This window comes from Zingiber officinale, chromosome 6B (assembly GCF_018446385.1).
Source record: "Zingiber officinale cultivar Zhangliang chromosome 6B, Zo_v1.1, whole genome shotgun sequence".
NCBI lineage: Eukaryota > Viridiplantae > Streptophyta > Magnoliopsida > Zingiberales > Zingiberaceae > Zingiber > Zingiber officinale.
In genome coordinates, this window is record NC_055996.1 from 120,749,305 (window position 1) to 120,774,705 (window position 25,401).

At 43.6% G+C, this 25,401-nt stretch overlaps 1 protein-coding gene across 2 annotated transcripts; it reads right to left on the reverse strand.

Moving 5' to 3' along the window:
* LOC121989287 (serine/threonine-protein kinase STY13-like) lies at positions 1-3,532 on the reverse strand. 2 transcript variants are annotated; one of them, XM_042543230.1, is made up of 3 exons: positions 2,486-3,532; positions 331-672; positions 1-239 (listed from the first exon to the last, which is right to left on the reverse strand). In XM_042543230.1, the coding sequence occupies exons 1-2, from the start codon at positions 3,319-3,321 to the stop codon at positions 528-530; spliced, it is 981 nt and encodes a 326-aa protein (XP_042399164.1). In that variant the 5' UTR covers positions 3,322-3,532; the 3' UTR covers positions 1-239; positions 331-527. The 2 variants fall into 2 exon arrangements, with proteins under 2 accessions (XP_042399164.1, XP_042399165.1); XM_042543231.1 differs by lacking the exon at positions 1-239 and having other exon boundaries at positions 535-1,609.
* Between the last annotated feature and the right edge of the window lie 21,869 nt (positions 3,533-25,401).

The following is a 25,401-nucleotide window of genomic DNA, read 5'->3' on the forward strand; positions in this document are numbered from 1 at the left end:
CAATAGAATTCAACTACAAAGTATTAGTATTTACAGGAGAATTCAACTATACACAAAGACTGAATATTTCTGTTTCAAAGTAGATAGTAACATTCAAATTTAAAACAAAAAAAACACAAAATAGCTAGCTGGCCTCGAAGACAACGATCTGCATGCTTACTTCTACTAGATATATTGATCAAAATGGATTGACGGCTTCACCCTGGTTGCCCAATCCATTACAGGTCTTGTGTTCTTCCCTGAAAATGCAGAGATAAATCAAACAGATCCATTGGTTTTCAATAAAAAAAAAATGGTAAGACTACTTCAATAAATAAATAATAATTGTACCATGAAGATGAGATTCAAGTGTTCCATTGGGCACAAAATCATACACAAGCAGCCTTTGATCGTATGATATGCAATACCCTACAAGAGAAACCAAATGGCGATGGTGCACATGGCTGATAATCTCCACTTCAGATTTGAACTCACGGTCACCTTGCCTACTTTCAATTTTTAATTGCTTCACGGCCACTTCTCTTCCATCAGTAAGCACCCTTTGTAAACAGAACAAAATCCACCCTCTCCCAATATATTTTGAGGTGAGAAACACCTATACATGTGCTACTTTGTTTCGACCATGGAAATATAGCAAAAAGAATAGTATAATTGGAGATGCTAGGGAAACCACTGTGAGATGTAAATACATAATTAGAGATGCAGTGCAAAAAGAACAGCATATATTTCATTTGAATTCTTACACATGATCTAAAGTCGAAATCAACATATGTTCTGGTTTCTTTGGTTTGTAGAACTTGTAGCTTTATCAAACACAATTTGACTTGAAATTTTCCAATAGCAAATGTAGTTTTTCGATGTACTAAACTATTCATATAAAATATGGCTTTGATTCTAGAGTGCAAAGAAAGGATTTAAAAATTCAACATGTCAATATGAAGGTAGCAAAAAATCATTTTTGAACCAATAAACATGATATTTTCTACAAAATATTACCATGTTTACTGCTATAGCCAATAGTTAGATATGGTTGGTAAGATTTTGACTCTGTATCATAGCCATCCAAAATATAAAAGCAGTGTGGTATTGTCTATGGTTAATAAGTAAAGTTATGAATGTAGTACTAATATTTGGATTCGTATTTGATTGAAAACCATTTCTTATCCAACCCACTATCTCCTTTTCCATCAAATCACTAGAAGGAAGTTGATTAACATGCAATTCGGGCCGCAGCCTTGAACAAATTGAAAATCTTAATTATTACTTGAAACTCATGATTCTTTTGCACAAAACAACGTCCATATGCTTGATAAGATGTCGTTCTTCCTTCTTTACACATCAGTACAGCAACCATTTTTGAACCAGTAAACATGGTATTTTTGAACCAGTAAACATGTTAACCGTAGTAAATCATGTGAAATATGATATTATTACCACCTATATACTATTAAATACTCACAACCTTTAGAATTGCCATAGTAGCCCTTTTCAATCTTCAGAATATAAGGTCACCAATGGCGGAAATGACTTGTGCCAATCCTAAGCCATCAGCGGATGCGTGGTTGAACCTTACACCAATGAGGAACCCACCACATGTGAACTTAGTAACATGTTGTTTTAATGCAAGCACCAAAGTTACTTAGGAGCAGATAACCGCAGCATTGCAACATTCAATTGATCCTATTATTCTCTATGATGACGCAGAAGTCATGCTTAAAGCTAAGAGAGCTAGTTACACAAATGGTAATCTCCATGATTGAGGCATAAATAAATTAATGTAAGCATGGTCTGATTTCTTTTCTAGCATCAATGTGGATTCTTGTTGAAGAAGATAAGCATAAATTGGAGACAAGAACAAGACATGAGTTTCAACTACTCGAGCCTGCAATGTTAGTTGGAAATACTCTAGCTCTTGTTCTGGCAAAGAGAATGTCTGAATTTGAATGCAGAAACTAAGTTGATTTAGAGCTAATGTTATTTTTTTCTCTTTTCTAAAAACAAAATTCCAAAACAGGATATATTTATGAGTTATACATATTTTGGCTCTAATGGGCAATTCATGAGAACAGAAATCAATCAAAGAAATCATTACCACATTGAAGGAAAGATATTTCAACCAAACTAAGATAGTATTTTTATTATGAATTGTCAGCAGTCACTAGCAAGAGCATTTTTTAGCTGAAAATTGCCTAACTGGATCTAGATTGTTGATTCTTCCCTGTCCATGCATTTAATAACTCTCGTTCCTACTCTTACACTATGTTATATGCTAAATACCTTTACTATCTTTATTGGCGTAATATCACTTTTTATACTCTGATATGGCAGTACAAAACTCTTGTCAACAGACCTAGAATGGAAAAAAAAAATATATCCTATCTTGTCAACAAATACAATTAATGATGAGAAAAAAAACTTGTCCCTCAGTGAGAACTTGAATAGATGTTAAAATGGTAAAAACTTATGAAAGGCCAACTTCACATACGGAGCCATCCACCGATAAGTTCCAGTTTCAGGTGTCATTCCTTCACTTTTAACCTCAATACGAGCAACCCCAAAGTCAGCAATCTTAATTGATTTATCTGAAAATATAAGTAGATTATCAGACTTAAGATCCCTGTGTATGAATCCCAAGCCATGAATATACTCCATGCCCTTGGCAACGTCTATTGCTTGCTTGACTGCCAGCTTTAGAGGCACTGATCTATTCTGCCTCTTCATAAGAAATTGCCTCACTGATCCACCCTTTGCATACTCTGTCACAATGCACCAGACCATCAGCTTCCTGCAGGCCCCAATAAATCTGACAATATTTGGATGTTTGAGATTTGCGAGCGTCATAACCTCCTGCCTGAACTGCTGCTCCATGACCAATGCCCTCTCAAGATCATTCTCAGGCTTTTCCAGCAGCTTAATAGCAACATCTTGTCCATCATAAGTACCCTTGTAGAGCTTCCCAAAAGCACCCTGAGCAAAGGCCACCCCCATATTCAACTTCCTTAGATATAGGGTCCATTCATCATAGTTCTCGAGAGACTCTGTAGGATACCGTGGGTCCATCAAGGTCTGAGCCAAAGCGTCTTCGTTCATAGCATGAGAGACCCTACCAGGTCTCAGCACGCTATGCCCCACAGAGAAATTGACACCCGGGAATAGACGGAGTCCAGTATGGTGAAGTATTCCAGTCCTAGAGTTGTTCGATCCGACACTGCTGTTTTCCAAGGACATGGCAGCCGACCCACCATCAATGCTCGTCTGAAGGCTTCTAACACTATCTATCGACATGTTAGAACCCTCATCCAGCTTTTGGTAAAGTTCCATATCATAAAACCCCCTCACAACCTCCTCCCTTAGCACCGAGAAGAATCCTTGCTTCTTCTTCCCGCGACCGTGACTAGGGCATTTGCGTGAAGGAATTCAGAGGAGAGGAGGTTCGCGGAGAGGGGTTTGCTGGAGAGGACGTGAGAGGAGGAGTTGGAAGGAGAGGGCGTGAGAGGGGTTTGGGAAGATAGGCGTGAGATGAGGAGTTGTGAGAGGGGTTCGGGAAGATAAGGAGGAGTTGTGAGAGTAAAACCTATGGGTACTTGATCCAACGGTTTGTATTATCCCAGATTTAGATGAGGGTTTAACAATACACAACGCTTTTTAAAAATCGTTGTCGTAGACGCTAAAAAAAATACTAATAGACAACGCTTTTCAAAAAGCGTTGTGTTTGACCCATAAAAATCACTAATAGACAACGATTTTTAAAAAAGCGTTGTCTATTAGTAAGAAAATAAAGAAATAGACAACGCTTTTCACTAAAAGCGTTGTTAAAAAGAAAAAGACAACGCTTTTTGAAAAAAGCGTTGTCTTTTAAGTGTTGTAAAATCCCAATTTTCTTGTAGTGGTAGTTGCTCAATTAATTTATATTATAGATAACATGGTGTGTGGTGTCACACACAGAAGATCATGTTATCGGTTCCTTATAAATTATAAACAGTGGCTCACGACCATGATGGAAAGGAACAAACCATTGGAAGGTCGTAGTGTAATTAGGTGTTAGTTTATCTTAACTATATAATTACACTAGTACACTTAGAGTGTATTGAGTAGGACCATTTGAGGTCGTTTCTTTTATACTGACTTTATAAAGAAACAAAGACCTCGGTTATTATGGAAGTGTGTGCTCTTAATCCTAATATAATAACAAGCATATATATTTGATATTTATTTCTTTAATTTATCAATGGGTGAGATTTAGTTCGATGAATCAATAAGCTCGATAAGTTGGGAAATGATATCACTTATAGTGTGTGTTGTTGATTATAGAAGGAAACTGTGTCCTAGTAATCTAGGTTGAGAATGTCCCCAAGAGGAGCTCATAAGGATTGTCATGTTAAACCCTGCAGGTGGACTTAGTCCGACATGACGATGAAGTTGAGTGGTACTACTCTTGGAGCTAGATATTAATTAAGTGAGTTGTCAGTAACTTACTTAATTAGTGGACATTTATTATCTTAAATACAGGGAGACTAACACACTCATAATAAGAAGGAGCCCAAAATGTAATTTGGGATTGGTGCGGTAGTTCAATAATAGTTCTCTAGTGGAATGAATTATTATTGATAAAATTAAGTTGTGTGTTCGGACGGGATGCTTAATTTTATCGGAGACCAAAACCAATTCCTCCTCTCGGTCCCTATCATAGCCTCTTAATTATAGAGTACTATACCCACCTATACCCACCTGCTTACCCATCCTATAGGGGTCGGCCAAGCTAGTTTGCAGACCAAGCTAGGGCCGGCCACGGGTATGTTCATGGGTGAATTCATGTGGCCGTCCCTATTAAAATAAAAAGGAATTTTAATTTTAAAATTTTCTTATGTGGATAATATAATTTAAAAGAGAGTTTAAAAATTTAAATCCTTCCTTTTATAAGATTCTACAAAAGATTAAGAGAAGAGTTAAAATCTCTTTCCTTATTTGTAGATTAAAAGGTTGATTTTAATTTTGGTAAAAACTTTCCTTTTAATTATATTCATGATTTAAAAAAGTTTAAAATTAAAAATTCTCTTTTATTAGTTTCTACAAAAGATTAAGAAAAGATTTAATATCTTTCCTTATTTGTATATTGAAAGGAGATTTTAATTTTTAGAGATAACTTTCCTTTTTAGAAATTATCCACATGTTTAAAAGAAAGATTTTAATTTATAAAATTTCTTTTTATTAACCAATCATGAAGGGATTAAAATTATTGGAGAAATTTTTATAAATTTCTAGAAACAAATTAGGAAGTTTTAATTTTTGTTTTAATTAAAACTCTCCTTGTTTTGGGGAGAAGAGTGGCCGACCATTATAATTTGAAAAGAGAAAATTATTTTAATTAAATAAATTTTCCTTTTCAATGGCAAAAGAATTAAGGAAGTTTTTATTAAATTTTCCTTATTTGCCAAGACCAAGGATTATAAAAGAGGGGGTAGAGGAGGCTTCAAGGCTAACGACTCTATTCTATTTTTCCTCTCTTTTCTTCTTGGGTGTGGCCGGCGCTTTCTTTCCTCTCCTCTCCTTTGTGTGGCCGAAACCTTCTCATGGTGGAGATAGCTTTGGTGGCCGGATCTAAGAAGGAGAAGAAGGAGAGAAAAGAAGCCTCTTTTCTAGCATCCCTTGGAGCATGGTGGTGGTGGCCGAACCTCTTCATCATAGGAGAAGTTTTGATGGCCGAAACTTGTAAGGAAGAAGAAGGTGCTTGGTGGTTCTCATCTCGGAAGATCGTTGCCCACACAACGTCGGAGGTTAGAAGAGGAATACGGTAGAAGATCAAGAGGTCTTTCTAAAAGGTATAACTAGTAATTTTTGTTTCCGCATCATACTAGTTATTTTTGGAAATAATACTAAATACAAGAGGCATATGATTCTAGAGTTTCGAATTTGTTTTCGATATAGTGTTCTTTTGTTTTTCTTTCCCTTGTGATTTGTTTGTTCTTTTCGGTTAACCTAAAGTTATTTTAGGAAATTAAATATTAGCTTTCCATAAAAGGTTTTGTCTAGTCGGTGGTGGTTGCTCCCATATCCAAGAAGGCCATGTGCCTCGCCACGTCAGTACTGGGAACCAATTATGGAAATTAATATTTAATGGAATTAATAACTTAAGGTGATTTGGGTCGAACGTGTTAAGTTCCGCAGGAGACCCAAGTCAAAACCTAAAAGAACGAATAGATTAAGTTTTGGATCAAACGTGTTAAGTTTCGCAGGCGATCCAAAATTTAATTTAAAAGAACACATGGTAGCTAGGAAAAGGTTCAAACCTTTGTACAAAATTTTTGTACAGTGGAACCTCTAGGTTTTCCGAGTAGCAACCAACAACTAGGGCAAGAAGCTAGACCGACCGTGGAGCGCTAACTACTTACGACCTTACCGAGTCTAAAGAGTCATATAAAGAAGAAGAAACCGGGCTAACAAATGTTTGACAGGTCGGGGTAACAGGCCGGGGCTAAAAGTAGATCGGATAGTGCGGTAAGAGGATATGTTAAAGTGGAGATTGTATATCCTAATGTTTCTTTCGACAGACTAAAATTTTTTAGCAAAGTAAACTTCAAGGTGCAAATGGATGTGCATTAAGAAAAGAAATAAAGTATTTCGCAGGAAGTCTTTAAGTTACATTATGTACAGGCGGTGAATAAGGATCATTTAAAGGGAGCAAAGATGTCATCCGGGATCTCTTTAAGGATCTGGTCATGGTCTAAAAACTTAGCAGGAGGTGCTGATTTTAAGTAGCCCTGCTCGTAAAGTTGTCGTAGAGCCCCGGCCGCACCATAGATAACAGATGTGGAGAAGCGTTGTCCTGCTTATGTACAAAACTCTGGAGAACGTAGGTACAGGTCGCGGCTTTGTTTGCATCGATCATTCTCCCCTTCCTTATAAACAGCCAGGGCTGTAGACACTCCTTCAGCAGTAGCACGGGCTTAAGCCAGTTCAGTCCGGGCTGTCAGAAGTTCTGCCACTTGAGACGTTAATTAGGCCGCCTGGGATTTTAGTTTCTTGTCCTGCTCCTGTGCTAAGGTTTCGGCGGCCCGTAGCTTCTGGGTCAGCTGGTCAACGGTTCGTTGATGCACCAAAGCTTGTTGATCCATGCGTTGCTGGTGCACGACATCGACTTGGTTTTTTCTTCTTTAAGGCCTTTAAGCTTGTGGTTAGCCCGCGCTAAGGATACTTCCAGATGGGTCTTGCTTTTGGTCAGGTCCTTTATTTCAGCTCTCAAGGCATTATTAGCCTGCGCAGGGTCATTCAATTGAAGCTCCAGTTCTATCACCATATCCCGCAGCACCTTATTTTGATGATGGCCAGCATGAAAGGATTGGTTTATTATCAGGGATTCTACACTGTTAGAATGTATACTAAAAGCCTAGCTTTTGGTATAAAACATTTATCTAGAAATAAGAATCACATTGGTCAAATGTCTACATTTGTGATAAATGTAGTTGTTCAATTAATTTATATTGTAGATAACATGGTGTGTGGTGTCACACACAGAAGATCATGTTATCAGTACCTTATAAATTATAAACAGTAGCTCACGACCAAAATGGAAAGGAACAAACCATTAGAAGGTCGTAGTGTAATTAGGTATCAGTTTATCTTGACTGTATAATTACACTAGCACACTTAGAGTGTATTGAGTAGGACCATTTGAGGTCGTTTCTTTTATACTGATTTTATAAAGAAACAAAGACCTCGGTTATTATGGAAGTGTGTGCTCTTAATCCTAATATAATAACAAGCACATATATTTGATATTTATTTCTTTAATTTATTAATGGGTGAGATTTAGTTCGATGAATCAATAAACCCGATAAGTTGGGAAATGGTATCACTTATAGTGTGTGTTGTTGATTATAGAAGGAAACTGTGCCCTAGAGATACTAGGTTGATAATGTCCTCAAGAGGATCTCATAAGGATTGTCATGTTAAACCCTGCAGGTGGACCTAGTCCGACATGATGATAAGGTTGAGTGGTACTACTCTTGGACTAAGATATTAATTAAATGAGTTGTCAGTAACTCACTTAATTAGTGGACATTCGATATCTTAAACACAGGGAGACTAACACACTCATGATAAGAAGGAGCCCAAAATGTAATTTGGTATTGGTGCGGTAGTTCAATAATAGTTCTATAGTGGAATGAATTATTATTGATAAAATTAAGTTGTGTGTTCGGGGCGAGCACGGGATGCTTAATTTTATCGGGAGACCAAAACCAATTTATCCTCTCGGTCCTTATCGTAGCCTCTTAATTATAGAGTACTATACCCACCTATACACACCTTCTTACCCATCCTATAGGGGCCGGCCAAGCTAGCTTGGAGACCAAGCTAGGGCCGGCCATGGGTATGTTCATGGGTGAATTCATGTGGCCGGCCCTATTAAAATAAAAAGGAATTTTAATTTTAAAATTTTTCTTATGCGGATAATATAATTTAAAAGAGAGTTTAAAAATTTAAATCCTTCATTTTATAAGATTCTACAAAAGATTAAGAGAAGAGTTAAAATCTCTTTCCTTATTTGTAGATTAAAAGGTTGATTTTAATTTTGGTAAAAACTTTCCTTTTAATTATATTCATGATTTAAAAGAAAGTTTAAAAATTAAAAATTCTCTTTTATTAGTTTCTAAAAAGATTAAGAAAAGATTTAATATCTTTCCTTATTTGTAGATTGAAAGGAGATTTTAATTTTAGAGATAACTTTCCTTTTGGAAATTATCCACATGTTTAAAAGAAAGATTTTAATTTATAAAATTTCTTTTATTAACCAATCATGAAGGGATTAAAATTATTGGAGAAATTTTATAAATTTCTAGAAACAAATTAGGAAGTTTTAATTTTGTTTTAATTAAAACTCTCCTTGTTTTGGGGAAAGAGGGCCATTATAATTTGAAAAGAGAAAATTATTTTAATTAAATAAATTTTCCTTTTCAATGGCAAAAGAATTAAGGAAGTTTTTATTAAATTTTCCTTATTTGCCAAGACCAAGGATTATAAAAGAGGGGGTAGAGGAGACTTCAATGATAACGACTCTATTCTATTTTCCCTCTCTTTTCTCCTTGGGTGTGACCGGCCCTTTCTTTCCTCTCCTCTCCTTTGTGTGGCCGAAACCTTCTCATGGTGGAGATAGCTTTGGTGGCCGGATCTAAGAAGGAGAAGAAGGAGAGAAAAGAAGCCTCTTTTCTAGCATCCCTTGGAGCATGGTGGTGGTGGCCGAACCTCTTCATCCTAGGAGAAGTTTTGATGGCCGAAACTTGTAAGGAAGAAGAAGGTGCTTGGTGGTTCTCATCTCGGAAGATCGTTGCCCACACAACGTCCGAGGTTAGAAGAGGAATCTGTAGAAGATCAAGAGGTCTTTCTAAAAGGTATAACTAGTAATTTTTGTTTCCGCATCATACTAGTTATTTTTGGAAATAATACTAAATACAAGAGGCATATGATTCTAGAGTTTCGAATTTGTTTTCGATATAGTGTTCTTTTGTTTTTCTTTCCCTTGTGATTTGATTGTTCTTTTCGGTTAACCTAAAGTTATTTTAGGAAATTAAATATTAGCTTTCCATAAAAGGTTTTGTCTAGTCGGTGGTGGTTGCTCCCATATCCAAGAAGGCCATGTGCCTCGCCACGTCAGTACTGGGAACCAATTATGGAAATTAATATTTAATGGAATTAATAACTTAAGGTGATTTGGGTCGAACGTGTTAAGTTCCGCAGGAGACCCAAGTCAAAACCTAAAAGAACGAATAGATTAAGTTTTGGATCAAACGTGTTAAGTTCCGCAGGCGATCCAAAATTTAATTTAAAAGAACACATGGTAGCTAGGAAAAGGTTCAGACCTTTGTACAAAATTTTTGTACAGTGGAACCTCTAGGTTTTCCGAGTAGCAACCAACATACATAGGCCTGGGACATAAAGGAAATACCGATAAGAGCGGGGAGGATAATAGTTGTGGTAATCATGGAAGCTTACCTTGATATACAGCTCAGAGAATTTATCCATCTAGGCAGGTGGCGGCAAGAGTTTCATTTGTTGCATACTTTCTTCCCATAACGTGGCCAAACAACTGGTGGGAACATCTTGCCGGGACCTTAACTCAGCCTTAGAAGGAGCAGTAGTACGATAATAGTGAGGAACAGGTGGCGACGGTTGGGAAGACCCAGCAGCTGAGCCAGAAGGCCCAGCAGCTGACCCAGAAGGAGCTGAAGGGGGCACCTGAGAAGGCTCTGGAGGCGAGGTAGCTGGTGAAGGGCGATGCGAGGGGCCAGCTTCAGTGCTCTGATGCTATTGCGAAGTGGAAGGTTGAGCTAGCGGAGGCTCGACCTGAACCTCGGGCGGAGCAGGGGAAACATCTACCGGGCTTGGAGCAGGAGTTGGGGTTGTAACAGGAGGCAAAGAAGGAGGAACAGCGGAAGGGCCTGAGTCTTGGCTGGGATTGGGGGCTCAGCGGTGAAGTCCTTGAGCCAAAGGCTGGTCATCCGAGTCAGAGTCCTCAGAAGGCAGCCGAGCCCTACACCGCGAGGAAGAAGGGGCATCACGATTCAAGCGGTCGTTTACAGAACGTGTCTGACGAGCCGCTTGAGAAGCTTCACTGAAGGCAGGGCTAGCGTAAGGTACGTTGGCTGATCTTTGACCGCGGCCGCGACCAGGGCTGGAGGTTGGTCGTGAAGGACTAAGGGATTGAAGAGGCGTCGGGGTGAAGGGCCGGGCTGTAGGCGGGGCCCGGAGGCGAACAGGGACGACATGCTAGGATGTCGGGGCAGAACTGGGACAAGTGGGACGAGCAGAGGAAGCAGGTCGGACGGTGGATGGGGCTCTGCGAGGAAGACGAGGTCGGGGATTTGCAGGGGAAGCCACACCGACATGGGTTGAGGTCGAGTAGGGGAGCGATCTCCTTTCTAAAATAACTCGACCGCGCCTCATTATCTCCATGTCACTTATAGGAAGAGGTTGAACCTCTGAAGCACGGGTTAAGACTTCAGCTGTATAAGACAGAGTAGGAGGTCAACTACAGTAAGAAGAACAAAATGCATGAAGTTATAAGAGAACTAGAAGAGAAGCTTACCCAGGGATTGAGGCGTCTCAGGAGTAAGATAGCTCAGGCGGAAGTATGATAGCAATTCCTCAGACAATAATAAGTTCAGTTGTCATCCTGCTAAGCGAGAGGAAGCTTCTATATAGGATGTATCAAGATGAAAATCCCCCAGTGGCGGGCTCGGGGGAAGTGACGATTGCCATTGCAGGGGCCACTCTACTTCAAGGGAAAATCGAATGAAGAAGAATTTGCTCCTCCAGTTTGGTTCAGAAGATTGTAGGGGTGAGAAAAAAGCAGTCCGAAGACAAGGCTGGAAGCGGAATGTGCCTTCTTCATGCTGCCGGAGGGTGAAGAAACAGTGGAACAAAGGGGCGGACCAGGACAGCTCGCATACGTCGCAGAGCACTACAAATCCACAGAGGATCCTTATAGAATTCGGCGTCAATTGTCCCAGTGGAATTTTGAAGTGGTGGCACATGTCAGAAAAGAAGGGGTGAAGAGGAAGACGAAGGCCGGCCACAAATTGTTCTTTAAAGAAGGTGCAATATCCATCAGGAGGAGCAAAAAATTGATGTATTTCGGTGGGAATGGTCACATGTGTGTTATCCCCAACTCCATAGGTATATCGTAGATCATCCCGGTCTAGTTCGTCGAAAGTGGATGAGCCAGGAAAGTACACCGCCGCCAAAGAAGACAGATAGGAGGAGGATGCCATGTGAAAAGAAATAGAAGGAGAAGAGATCAAGCGGGAAGTTATCGACGCAAAAATAGATATTCGGGAGTAGTACTGGATTCAAGCGGAAGGAAGAAGAAAACACGCAAAGTCGAGAGGCAAAAGCAAGAGGAGATTATTTATAGCCGCTGGGCAGAGGGGCAATTTCGTCAGGCATCATTCATCGGTGCAAAATAATTGGCGGGAGTAAAGAGGGTCGTTGGATCTTCTTTGAAAATAACGCCCGAGGGTATATCTGAAAAAGTGTTGGCGCGAAGTACGAGGAGTTGAGTTTCAGGAAAAGACGCAACCGTCTTAAAGTGTTCTATGATTCCCGGTCTGGTCTTAATCCTTGATTTCCCACTCTGAAATTATCCTGACCTGGACTACGGTGGAAAGAACAGATCAGGGGGTATGGCTGAGCCATGGCGGTCAGCAAAAAAAGGGAAGTTAAACATGTTAGGATATAAACGCAGACCAGGGTGATTTGCCCAGCCAAGTTGAGCGGTCAGCAGAAAAAGGCAAGTTAAACAGGTCGGGATATAAACACAGACCAGGGTGATTTGCCCAGCCAAGTTGAGCGGTTAGCAAAAAAGGCAAGGAAAACAGGTCGGGGTAAAAAAGGGAATCCCGACCGGGGCTAGATAAAACTTGAACCAGAGGGTCAAAGTACATCTCCATATTGCCACGGTTCATATCGGTCGGGAAACAAACAAGGCAGCTAATAAGAAGCTAATGAGCTAAGGAAAGATCGAAAACAAGCAGTCATGTCATATCATAAGAAGGTTAACATATCATAAGAAGGTTAGACAGTCCAAGGCAAAGACGAATCCGAAATTACAAAGCAAATAGTTTGAGCGAAAGTTTGGCAGTTTCATTTTTACATTAAAGTTCAAAATATAGTGCCACATCAAGGCTCAGTATAAGCAGGAGGCTCGGGAAGGAGAAATAAATCATCGTCATCTTTGAAGGAAGGAAATGACCCGGCCGGAAGCTCGTTCATCAGGCGAGCAGTATCCAAGAAATCTTCTGAAGGGGCGGAGCGAAGCAGATCCTGCTCAAACATTTGACGAGCCCCGCCAGCCGCGCCACAGCATAACATAAGGTTCATCAGACCTCCAATCTTCCTCAGGAAGAAAGGAGATGAGACGTAGGATAACCTATACGCTCTTAGACGATCAGCTTCTCCTGCTTGATAATTTGCCAGTTCTGCCCGGGCCTTCTCAGCATTAGCTCGGGCCAAAGTCAAATCTTTTGACTTTGGGAAGCATTCTCTTGAGCTTTCAAAAGATCGGCCTGCATTGATTTGAGGGTTGCTTGGCTGGTCTCCCAGCGACTTTGAAAGGTCTTCTCCCGGTCGGCACTAGAAGCTAGATGACCCTGGACATCTGATAAACTTTTCTGAAGAGCCTCTTGGTTTTCTTGTAGATTCTTCAGATCGGAGGACAGGGTGGTCAACCGGGCATCCTTCTCATCTAACTCAACTACCAGCAAGCGACACCTCTCTGCCTCAGAAGCCAGTTTGGACTCGCTGGTCTGCAGAGACGCCTCCAAAGTCTTTATCTTGTCAAAAGTCGCGTGGGAGATTTTTCGGGCGGACTCTGCAGAGTCCCCAATCAAGCGTAAATATCCCGCCAGGTCCCCTGGGGTCGGGTTGAGGGGATCGCGAGGTGTGAGCGGCAGCTCCAACTCCTGAAGACGAGCCTTCAACACTTCATTCTCCCTCTGCAAGTGGGCGACGTGTTGAAGTGCACTAAGGCTGGCAGAATAGGCCTGCGTGTAGCATACAAGGAGGGATTATAAGAAATTCCCGAGGAAGAGCCCTAGTAAGAGAAAACTCACAGAAACTATCTGGCGGGAAGCTTGGTCCATCCCTTCCAACGGTGGATTGTTTTAAAATTTCTGATTGCTTGCCCTCCAGGACGTGGCTAACTTGCCCTGTAATTGAACCAGGCCGACAGCAGAAAGATCATCTTCTGTAGCTTCTTCGACGTCATCAGGCTCAGTGGAGGAGGGCAGGCGCCAGGAGGCAGTGAAGGCATATTTCTTGGAGATCTTCCCCCTGGGTCAAGAAGTGGAGGCCGGAGTAGCTACCGGAAGTGAGGCGGATAAGGTGGCAGAACTCTCGGGTTGTTCAATTATAGGAAAAGGGATCTGCCCGGGAGAGAAGGCCTGAGCGGGAAGAGTGACCTGCTCGGGGGATGGATCCCGACCGGGTGTTAGGGTGGATATTCGGGGCGACAGGATGGGAACCTTTGGCCCCAAGGCAATCTCTCGGTTGGGAGCAACAGCCCTGACTTCTGAAGATTGAGAAGTTGCGGCTGAGTGATGGCCAGAAGGAAGAGGTGGAGGAGACTCCTGAATCGCTGAAATAACCCTCTTCCTTTTGCGCTGGAGCCGTAATCGTTTAGCAGGGGGGAGAAGCAGCTTGCTCTTCCTCGGCCTGTTCCGAGGTGGCAAGGTCTTCCGCAGGAGCAGCATCCAAGGGGAGAGTTGGGGAAGCTTCCTCTCGGGCTAACGCAGGTGGGGCAGACGGCGAGGCAAGAGGGGCAGACTGTGAGGAAGCTGCCAAGCCTTGTTTGAGCTCCAAGCTTACGACTCTCAAAACAGCGAGAGATTAGTGCTTTATATTTGAGGAATAAGCTCGGAGCATGACAGCCTCTGCAAAGGGAAAGAGAGATATCTCAGTTAGCGAAGAATAGCAAGGAGGAAAACGGGGTCTTACCCAAGGGAGCCCCTATCTCCGCAGGAACTGGGCTGAGCCCAAAAAGATACAAAAACCCTTCCAGAAGTATTATAGACAAGCTAACGCTTACGCCTTGTAGTTTTTCTGAAGCAGCATCGTAGGTGGACTGATGTTGGTGCACAGGGAGGGTAGTAGGAAGGTCAGAGTGCCATTGGGTCGGCTCGACCAAGGGGTCAGGTGATCTAATGAATAAAAAGTGAGATTTCCAACCTTTGTTGGAAGAGGGCATATCAGAAAAGAACTTAAAACCAGGTCTAGCCTGTACTATGAATACCCTTGGATCAGAGCGTTTGAAGGAATAAAAATGATGGAATAGTTGAACAGTCAAGGGGATTTGATATATACGGCATAGAATGACGGTACCGCATACATCCCTGAAGAAGTTGGGAGCAAATTGAGAGGGACAGATACCAAAGTAGCAGCTCAGTGAGGAGATGAATGGATGTATGGGAAAACGAAGGCCTCCTAAAAGCTGGTCTTTAAAAACAGTCATGAAGCCTTCAGGAGGGTTTGCTGGATGTTTGTTAGGTGTGGGAACTCAAAGCTCGTAATCCTCACTAAGTCTCAGGTTAGATCGAATCACGATAGGTCATGGTCATCTATGTCAGAAATGTAGCACGAATACAAAAAAGAGGCCTTACCGTCCGTCATTATCAAGATGAGGAAGGTTGAAGAAGAGGTCAGTCGAGAAGGGGAAGAACACCAGGCGTGAAGAGTCGAGAAGGGGAAGGGCTAAGACACCAGAGATAGTGAAGCAACGAGGAGACGAGGGTAGTCGAAACGCTCAAGGCAACGACGGCGGACTGTCTTTCAGGCTTATAAAGGGGGTTTACCAAGGGAATATCGAAAGATAAGTCGAGTATATTTTTGGGTAAAGCGTCCAATGTCGTCCGATCACAGAACGACATGCTCTTCTGGGAAGTCGTGTACAAAAAGGAGTGGAGTCGGTGGCGTCATACGACGTAAGCAATAAAGGCAGGGGACATGTGTCACCCCCCTAAGAAGCGTATTAATGATGGACGTGATAAGGAAATCATGAGATAAAGCGGGCGTACGGAAACATCTGCCACGTAATTTTCTCAGAAAGCAGTGAAAAAAGGGGCGGGAAATAAATTCGAATGTGGCAAGGCCGCAAGACATCCTTTTCCCAGGGGTTGAGTAAGATTTTAATATTTTTATCTTAATAATACATCTGATACTGTATATCTCTTGCCTGCAGACGAGGTCGAAGTAGACTTTTCAAGCAATCCCTGGTCGGGAAATCACCCCCAGGTCGGCAACATCTATCCTGGTCGGGAAATCACCCCCAGGTCAGCAACATCTATTTTCGAACGGGTTTTCATAAGAATTCTCGGTCGGCTGTCCCAGACTCTCGCCCCAGTGCGAGTTATAAGTGAGCAAGGCTCTCACGCCCAACGACCTTACCGGTCGGCTGTCCCAGACTCTCGCCCCAGGGTGAGTTATAAGTGAGCAAGGCTCTCACGCCCAACGACCTTACCGGTCGACTATCCCAGACTCTCGCCCTAGTGCGAGTTATAAGTGAGCAAGGCTCTCACGCCCAGCGACCTTACCGGTGGGTTGTCTCGCCCCGGTGCGAGTTACAAGTGAACAAGGCTCTCACGCCCAACGACCTTACCGGTCGGTTATCCCAGACTCTCGCCCCAGGGCGAGTTATAAGTGAGCAAGACTCTCACGCCCAACGACCCTACCGGTTGGCTGTCCCAGACTCTCACCCCAGTGCGAGTTATAAGTGAGCAAGACTCTCACACCCAACGACCTTCTCGGTCGGTTGTCCCAGACTCTCGCCCCAGTGTGAGTTATAAGTGAGCAAGGTTCTCACGCCCAACGACCTTACCAGTCGGCTGTCCCAGACACTCGCCCCAGGGCGAGTTATAAGTGAGCAAGGCTCTCACGCCCAACGGCCTTACCGGTCAGCTGTCCCAGACTCTCGCCCCAGGACGAGTTATAAGTGAGCAAGGCTCTCACGCCCAACGGCCTTACCGGTCGGTTGTCCCAAACTCTCGCCCAGTGCGAGTTATAAGTGAACAAGGCTCTCACGCCCAACGACCTTACCGGTTGGTTGTCCTAGACTCTCGCCCGAGTGCGAGTTATAAGTGAGAAAGGCTCTCACGCCCAACGACCTTCTCGGTCGGCTGTCCCAGACTCTCGCCCCAGTGCGAGTTATAAGTGAGCAAGGCTCTCACGCCCAACGACCTTACCGGTCGGCTGTCCCAAACTCTCGCCCTAGTGCGAGTTATAAGTGAGCAAGGCTCTCACGCCCAACGACCTTACCGGTCGGCTGTCCCAGACTCTCGCCCTGGTGTGAGTTATAAGTGAGCAAGACTCTCACACCCAATGACTTTCCTGGTCGGTTGTCCCAGACTCTCGTCCCAGACTCACGCCCCAGGGCGAGTTATAAGTGAGACAGGCTCTCACGCCCAACGACCTTACCAGTCAGCTGTCCCAGACTCTCGCCCCAGTGTGAGTTATAAGTGAGCAAGGCTTTCACGCCCAACGACCTTCCCGGTCGGTTGTCCCAGACTCTCGCCCCAGTGCGAGTTATAAGTGAGCAAGGCTCTCACGCCCAACGACCTTACCGGTCGGTTGTCCCAGCTCTCGCCTAGTGCGAGTTATAAGTGAGCAAGGCTCTCACGCCCAACGACCTTACAGGTCGGTTGTCCCAGACTCTCGCCCCAGTGCGAGTTATAAGTAAGCAAGGCTCTCACGCCCAACGACCTTACCCGTCGGTTGTCCCAGACTCTCACCTAGTGCGGGTTATAAGTGAGCATGCTCTCACGCCCAACGACCTTACCGGTTGGCTGTCCCAGACTCTCACCCCAGGGAGAGTTATAAGTGAGCAAGGCTCTCACTCCCAACGACCTTACCGGTCGGCTGTCCCAGACTCTCGCCCAAGTGCGAGTTATAAGTGAGCATGACTCTCACGCCCAACGACCTTCCCGGTCGGTGCAATGATTTTCTCGGTCAGTACTCCTTATATTCGCCAAAGCAAAATACAGCAAGCCAAGTTCTCATGCCTGACTGGTCAGTAAGCCATATTTCAATGGTTCTTGCTAAATATGAAATTTCGCAGGCACATTCTCAAGCGTCTCATTTGCTCCGGCCGGGGGCTCATATGTCATGAGGTAAGAGGAAGATGGGGTAAGCAAGTTATCTTTATTATTGTTGCTATTTTTGCTAGAAATATTAGAGAAACGCAGGTGTTCTATAGAAACATAATGATACTTGAACAATAGGGTGTGGGGCTACACCATGAGTGGAACACAAGAAACAGGTTTTATTTTGTTAATCAGGGGTACATTTTTTAAGGGTTTATATTACAGCTAGAGCCAGATCCAGAAGCTTGATCCTTTCTAGCCAGATGAGCTTGAGCTCTAGTTAAATCTTCCTTAATAAGATCGATGGCGCGCTTTAGTTGCCCAATGGTCTCGTATTTGATCTGTCCTTCCTCTTTCAGGAGAGTCACCTCGTCCTTGTGTTTCATCTTCAAATAGATAATATAGTGAACTTGGCTCTGGAAGTCCGATTGAGCTTTCAGCTTGAGGGCAACTTCGGCCCGGGTTCTAGATTTGGCGGCCAGCTAGAGGCTTTCCATTTCATGAATAAGGGATGCTTGAAGATCTCTGCTCGCAGTCATCTGTTAGGATCCTTCGTACGGAGGCTAGAGAGGGGGGTGTGAATAGCCGACACCAAATCGTCGCGTTTCTACAAACTAGGTTAGCGCAGCGGAAAATAACACGTAGAAATGAAGGAAAAGAAGACAAACCTCAAACAAACTGATGTAACGAGGTTCGGAGATTAGGGCTCCTACTGCTCGGCGTGTCCGTAAGGTGGACGAGTCCAGTCAGTCCGTCGGTGGATGAGTCCCCGGAAAATCGGCTAAAAATAACTCCTTATGGGTGGAGAAACCTCGCCACAATACTCTTGCAACAGCAAGATGAATGTACAGGAAATACAAGAAAGCAGAAGACAATACAAGTGTAAAAACAATCTTGCCTTCTCGTCGACTGGAAGAAGCAACAGCTCCAAGCGCCTACAACAGCAGATGATCCAGCCAAAAGCTCACGCGAAGCTTTGGAGGAGCTCAACAAAGCTCAAGCACAGCAGCACTTAGGGACAGGAAGAAGGAAAAAAAGAGAAGAGGCTCGCAGCAGCATCCCTCCTTTTATAACCTGCGAAGAAAGTGAAGAAACACAGAAGAAATCTAGCCGTTGCGTCGCAACGGCTAGTGCCTGGATCGGTCTGTGGACCGATCAGGCTCCATGTGGATCGGTCCACCGACCGATCCATTCCCTAGCCTTCGCTTCTGTTCCGTCTCTGATCGGTCCATGAACCGATCAGGGAACCTCCTGATCGGTCGTGGGGACCGATCAGGCCCTGTTCTGATCGGTCCCCAGACCGATCAGAAGGCTTCACAGAGAGTTGCCCAACTCTCTGTGTGGAATCTGATCGGTCCCCGGACCGATCCCACCTCAGGTGGTAGCGTCCCTGATCGGTCCCGGGGACCGATCAGGCTCCAAGATGATCGGTCCCGGGGACCGATCAGGCTCCAAGATGATCGGTCCCCAGACCGATCAGTAAGCCCACAGAACCATGATCGCCTTCTGTTTGTCATCTGATCGGTCACCAGACCGATCAGATACACAAACGTATCGCTGGATCGGTCTGCAGACCGATCCAGAGCTTGGTTTTTACCCAAACCAAGTCCCAAACCTTCCAAACCAATATCCGGTCAACCTTGACCTATTGGTACATCATGCTTAGCATCCGGTCACTCCCTTGACCTGCTAAGACTCCCCACCAAGTGTCCGGTCAATCCCTTTGACCCACTTGGACTTTCCTCTTCGTGCCAAGTATCCGATCACTCCCTTGATCTACTTGGACTTCCCAACACCAGATGTCCGATCACCCTTGATCCATCTGGATTTTCCCTTGCCCGGCTTCACTCACCAGGACTTTCACCTAGCTTCACTTACTAGGGTTTTTACCTGGCTTCACTCACCAGGATTTCCAATCTGCCTGGCTTCACTCACCAGGACTTTTCCCTGCGCCAAACTCCCTGTTTGGACTTTTCCCGTGTCAAGTCTCCATACTTGGACTTTTCCAGTGTCAAGTCTCCATACTTAGACTTTTCACCGAATCAGGTCAACCAGGTCAACCTTGACCTACGGTTGCACCAACAATCTCCCAAACATCTATTCTTGTCAAACATCAAGAATAGAACTTCTCTTCTCGTCAAACATCGTCAAACATCAAAACACAACTCGAGTCAGGTCAACTCGAGTCAGGTCAACCAGGTCAACCTTGACCTAAGGTTGCACCAACAATCTCCCCCTTTTTGATGTTTGACAAAATCCAAAATCAAGTTAGGTTAACCCGATAACCTAACTTAGGTTTTTCAATGTTCTTCCTTGAACATTCTTCCAAAACCTACACTCTCCCCCTTGGGACATCTCTCCCCCTTTTTGACACACCAAAAAGAGGGAATCAAGGTCAAGAGTTTCTTCCTAATGAAAGTCCCATACCTTTCATTGAAACCCTTAATTTCCCCCTTGATACTAAACTCAACACTCAACTTAGTGACAATCCCATATCACTAATCCTCAAAAGTCTTAAGGAGTAAAAAAAACTCCCCCTAAAAGTCAACTCCCCCTTGACCATTGCACCAACAATGTCTTGGAGAGTTTCAAACCTTTAGAAACCCGAAACTCAACTTCCACAGCTGAAATTTCAGACCACAGTCGAAATTCAGCAAATTCAGCACGCCTGATCAGGACCCCTCTGGATCGGTCCCCAGACCGATCCAGCCTTCCCTGGATCGGTCCAGTGACCGATCCAGCCTTGGACAGACTCGAGTTCTGATTTCCTTCTCCAAAATTCAGAAACTCACAACAAATTCCAGAAAATTCCAAAAATTATAAAATTTTGAGGATATATTCCTCATAGCATATACTATCAAGGAAAAATAGTTTTCTATGAAAATAACTTCCATTTTCAAATCTTGATACAAAGTTTGAAAAGTTTTGAAATAGCTCAAAGTTTCAAAAACTTTGTATCACTTTGTTCAATGATGAATGCTATCACTAAAAAAGCTTCATCAAGGTTTTTCAAATCAATTTCAAAATGATTTTAAACCTTTTAATTTAGGACCATAATCTTAGGGCTAAATGTACATGACTTGTACATAAGCTTTCCCTATGATCCCCCAATTGTGAATTAGGTTCATCTAGGTACAAGAACTATGCACCTTGATCCTAACTCATCATCCTAATATCTCACACACATCTAAGGTGTATCAAACACATTCAAGTCAATTTTGATGTGAGATATGAGTTTAGGTCAACTTAGGCTAAGTTCTCATGCATTTTCTAAACACCAATTTGATCTCAATATCAAAATGTGCTTTTATCCTTAAATCAATTTCATTGATTATTAATGCAAGAGATGATGACATGGCATGAAATAATATTATAAATGAAAACATGTGCCAATGTCATGATGTCATGGCATAAAGTATGAAACTTAACTAAAGCATGACATATAAAGAACCTAAGCTTTATCATGACATATCAAATGATAAAATTAAACATGATGTCATGACATGTGAGGGCAAATAATCATGGCAAGATTTAGCATGAATAAGACATACCTAGATTACCTATCTAAGTATCCTTAGCCTTAGCTAATACTTAAGCTTTAACCCTTGATTGCCCTAATATGCCAAAATCCTAATTTTGACACTTCTTGAACTCTAGATTCATCCATGCCACTTAAAGATCAAATTTACCCTCAAATCTTGGCATGTTTCATTTTTCCTCAAGAGTTCTCTAGATTTTCCCAAATTGTGCCAATTGAAATTAACATCATCATTTTCCATGATGGCACATTTTACTATTCCAAGGAGTAAATATTCCATTTCATTTTCAAAGGTTCCAAAAAACCTTGAAAATGCTCCTTGAGCGTCAATTTCCTCAAAGTTGGGTTAACTACCCTTCTAATCGGAGTTGACACTCTCTAACCCATCTATGGGGTAGAGAAGATGCTCCTAGGAACCCAATACCTATTTGAGCTCATTGGGTTCACTAAATATTCACTAGAGATAACTTCCCTAGCAACCCTCCTAATGACCCTCTTAGGCTTTAAAGCCTTGGTCATTTGGGACTCATCAAGATCAACTCTAGGGGTGACTCCCCTTGTGACCTTGGTGATGGTCTTCCTAGCCCTAGATTTTGTTCCATAATCGAATGGAACATTATGATAAGTGGGCTTGACCACTTGGGACTTAGGTTTATGACCCAAACCTTTCTTGTCCTTGGACATTAGTTTTTGACCCTTAAACCCTAGAGATGACTTCTCCAAGTTCTTAAGAGCCTTTTCCAAAGTATCAAGTCTTGACCTCAAGACTTGATTCTCCTTCTCTAATACCTCAAGTTTTAATTTGTCATTGTTCTTTGAGGCATTCCTAGGCATATGTCTAGTTGATTTGGGATTCCTACCTAGGTTTTCCTTAGCCTTAGATGAGTTAATTCTAGGGTTGACTTTCCTAGTGTTATCCTTATCTAGGCTTACATGTTTGGCTCCTAAGCACATATATTGATTCCTAAGATTATCATGCTTATCATTCTTGACAATTGCAATAAAACTACTAGCATGAGTCTTATTATTATTGCAAGAATGTGCCTTAAATGTTACCTTAGGGTTTGCCTTAGCTCCCCCTATCGACGTACTCGGTCTCTTGTCCTTGTGAGATTGCCTCCCACTCGGACATTGACTCCGATAATGTCCCCTTCGCTTGCATTGAAAGCACACCACGTGCTCTTTGCCTTTGCGTATCGGGACTCCGGCTTTCTTGACCTTTGGCGCCGGTGGAATCTTCCTAACCCTCTTTGGACACTTACTCTTGTAGTGCCCAAATTCCCTACACTCAAAGCACATTATGTGTAATTTGCTAGAAATTAAAATGCTTGAGTTACCTAGGTTTGAGGATGGATGAATGCTCTCTCCTTCATCCCTTCCGGAGGTAGAAGCTTCTTCTTCTTGCTCCGAACTTGAAGAAGAACTCTCCTCTTCTTCTTTAGATGTTGAGTGGCCCTCAACTTCTAAACCCATTCCTCCATGATGTGAACTCCTTGGCTCACTTGACTCCTCTTCATGACTTGAAGTAGAGTTCTCCTCATGGAACTTTGCCAAGTTATTCCACAACTCCTTGGCATCGTTATATCCACCTATCCTACACAAAACATCATTAGGTAAAGAGAATTCAATGATTTTCGTTACCTCATCATTGATGGTTGATTGGTGGATTTGCTCCTTGGTCCACTCCTTCTTCTCTAGGGTTTCTCCTTTCTTGTCCATAGGAGGCTTGAAACCTAATTGAACACAACTCCAATTTTCAAGGTTAGTCATAAGAAAATACCTCATTCTTACCTTCCAATACGCGAAGTCGCAGCACTCGTAGAAGGGTGGAAACGTGATGTCTTCTCCGAGTCGATCCATTCTCTAGCTTGTGCTCCCACGGGTGTTAATCCGACGAAGAGCGCGCCTTGCTCTGATACCACTTGTTAGGATCCTTCGTACGGAGGCTAGAGAGGGGGGGTGTGAATAGCCGACACCAAATCGTCGCGTTTCTATAAACTAGGTTAGCGTAGCGGAAAATAACACGTAGAAACGAAGGAAAAGAAGACAAACCTCAAACAAACTGATGTAACGAGGTTCGGAGATTAGGGCTCCTACTCCTCGGCGTGTCCGTAAGGTGGACGAGTCCAGTCAGTCCGTCGGTGGATGAGTCCCCGGAAAACCGGCTAAAAATAACTCCTTATGGGTGGAGAAACCTCGCCACAATACTCTTGCAACAGCAAGATGAATGTACAGGAAATACAAGAAAGCAGAAGACAATACAAGTGTAAAAACAATCTTGCCTTCTCGTCGACTGGAAGAAGCAACAGCTCCAAGCGCCTACAACAGCAGATGATCCAGCAGGAAGCTCACGCGAAGCTTTGGAGGAGCTCAACAAAGCTCAAGCACAGCAGCACTTAGGGACAGGAAGAAGGAAAAAAAGAGAAGAGGCTCGCAGCAGCATCCCTCCTTTTATAACCTGCGAAGAAAGCGAAGAAACACAGAAGAAATCTAGCCGTTGCGTCGCAACGGCTAGTGCCTAGATCGGTCTGTGGACCGATCAAGCTCCATGTGGATCGGTCCACCGACCGATCCATTCCCTAGCCTTCGCTTCTGTTCCGTCTCTGATCGGTCCATGGACCGATCAGGGAACCTCCTGATCGGTCCACGAACGATCGGGGAACCTCCGACGGCCGTGGGGACCGATCGTTCGCTCGATCGGTCCCGCATCGATCAGAGGCTTCCGCAGAGTTGCCCAACTCTGGAATCTGATCGGTCCCGGACCGATCCCACCTCAGTGGTAGCGTCCCCTGATCGGTCCCGGACCGATCAAATGACCCACAGTGAGATCAGTAGCCCACGTAACCATGATCGCCTTCGTTTGTCATATGATCGGTCACCGGACCGATCGATACACAACGATCGGATCGGTCTGCAGACCGATCCAAAGCTTGGTTTTTACCCAAACCAAGTCCCAAACCTTCCAAACCAATATCCGGTCAACCTTGACCTATTGGTACATCATGCTTAGCATCCGGTCACTCCCTTGACCTGCTAAGACTCCCCACCAAGTGTCCGGTCAATCCCTTTGACCCACTTGGACTTTCCTCTTCGTGCCAAGTATCCGATCACTCCCTTGATCTACTTGGACTTCCCAACACCAGATGTCCGATCACCCTTGATCCATCTGGATTTTCCCTTGCCCGGCTTCACTCACCAGGACTTTCACCTAGCTTCACTTACTAGGGTTTTTACCTGGCTTCACTCACCAGGATTTCCAATCTGCCTGGCTTCACTCACCAGGACTTTCCCTTGCCTGACTTCACTCACCAGGACTTTCCCGAATGCCTGGCTTCACTCACCAGGACTTTTCCCTGCGCCAAACTCCCTGTTTGGACTTTTCCCGTGCCAAGTCTCCATACTTGGACTTTTCACCGAATCAGGTCAACCAGGTCAACCTTGACCTACGGTTGCACCAACAATCTCCCAAACATCTATTCTTGTCAAACATCAAGAATAGAACTTCTCTTCTCGTCAAACATCGTCAAACATCAAAACACAACTCGAGTCAGGTCAACTCGAGTCAGGTCAACCAGGTCAACCTTGACCTAAGGTTGCACCAACATCATCTCCAGCAGGGCTTCTTCTTTTTGAGCCAGCAACTTTGTCAGATGGGCAATTTGCTGAAGCAAGGCTTCCTCTTTCTGAGTCAATAACTCCCTCAGATGGGTAATTTGCTGAAGTAGAGAAGCAAGTTCACTAGGTTCTGTTGTAGGCTCCATGGAGATGAGATACTTTATTAACAAGAGGATAACTCGAGGCATCAAATGCTCTAACCTTTTATAAGGAGGAAGAAGGTGAAGGGATTTCCTCAGAATTTGAGTTGATGCTTGGAGAACCGTGTGATATTTATGGGAAAAGAGTACGCTCGGAAGTTAAGGAGTCAGCATACGCATAGAAGGAGCTCGTTTATCTCCTAGGGCGGCGAGAAATTATATAGAAGACAGATGGAAGACGGGTCGGCAGAGAATGCGAGACCCAGATCAGGTAACAAAGGGACTGGGGTCTAGTCAGTCGGACTAGAGCCTCCTTCGACTAGACTTGAGGGGAGGCTTGTGATATGGTGGATGGTCGTGGTGTCAGTAAGATGATGTGGTTAGGAGTCAAGACCACCGGATGGTCAGGAGTCAAGCTTACGTGGAGGTCAGAAGTCAAGCCTCCGTGGCTGGTCAGAAGTTAAGCCTCCGTGGCTGGTTAGAA

Bases quoted from the DNA above. Each gene is read 5' to 3' on its own strand.
- LOC121989287 (XM_042543230.1), bottom strand. From the start codon at position 3,321: ATGGAACTTTACCAAAAGCTGGATGAGGGTTCTAACATGTCGATAGAT. The intron at 673-2,485 runs GTATGTGAAGTT...TACATCTCACAG, and splicing joins ACTTATCGGTGGATGGCTCC to TGGTTTCCCTAGCATCTCCA.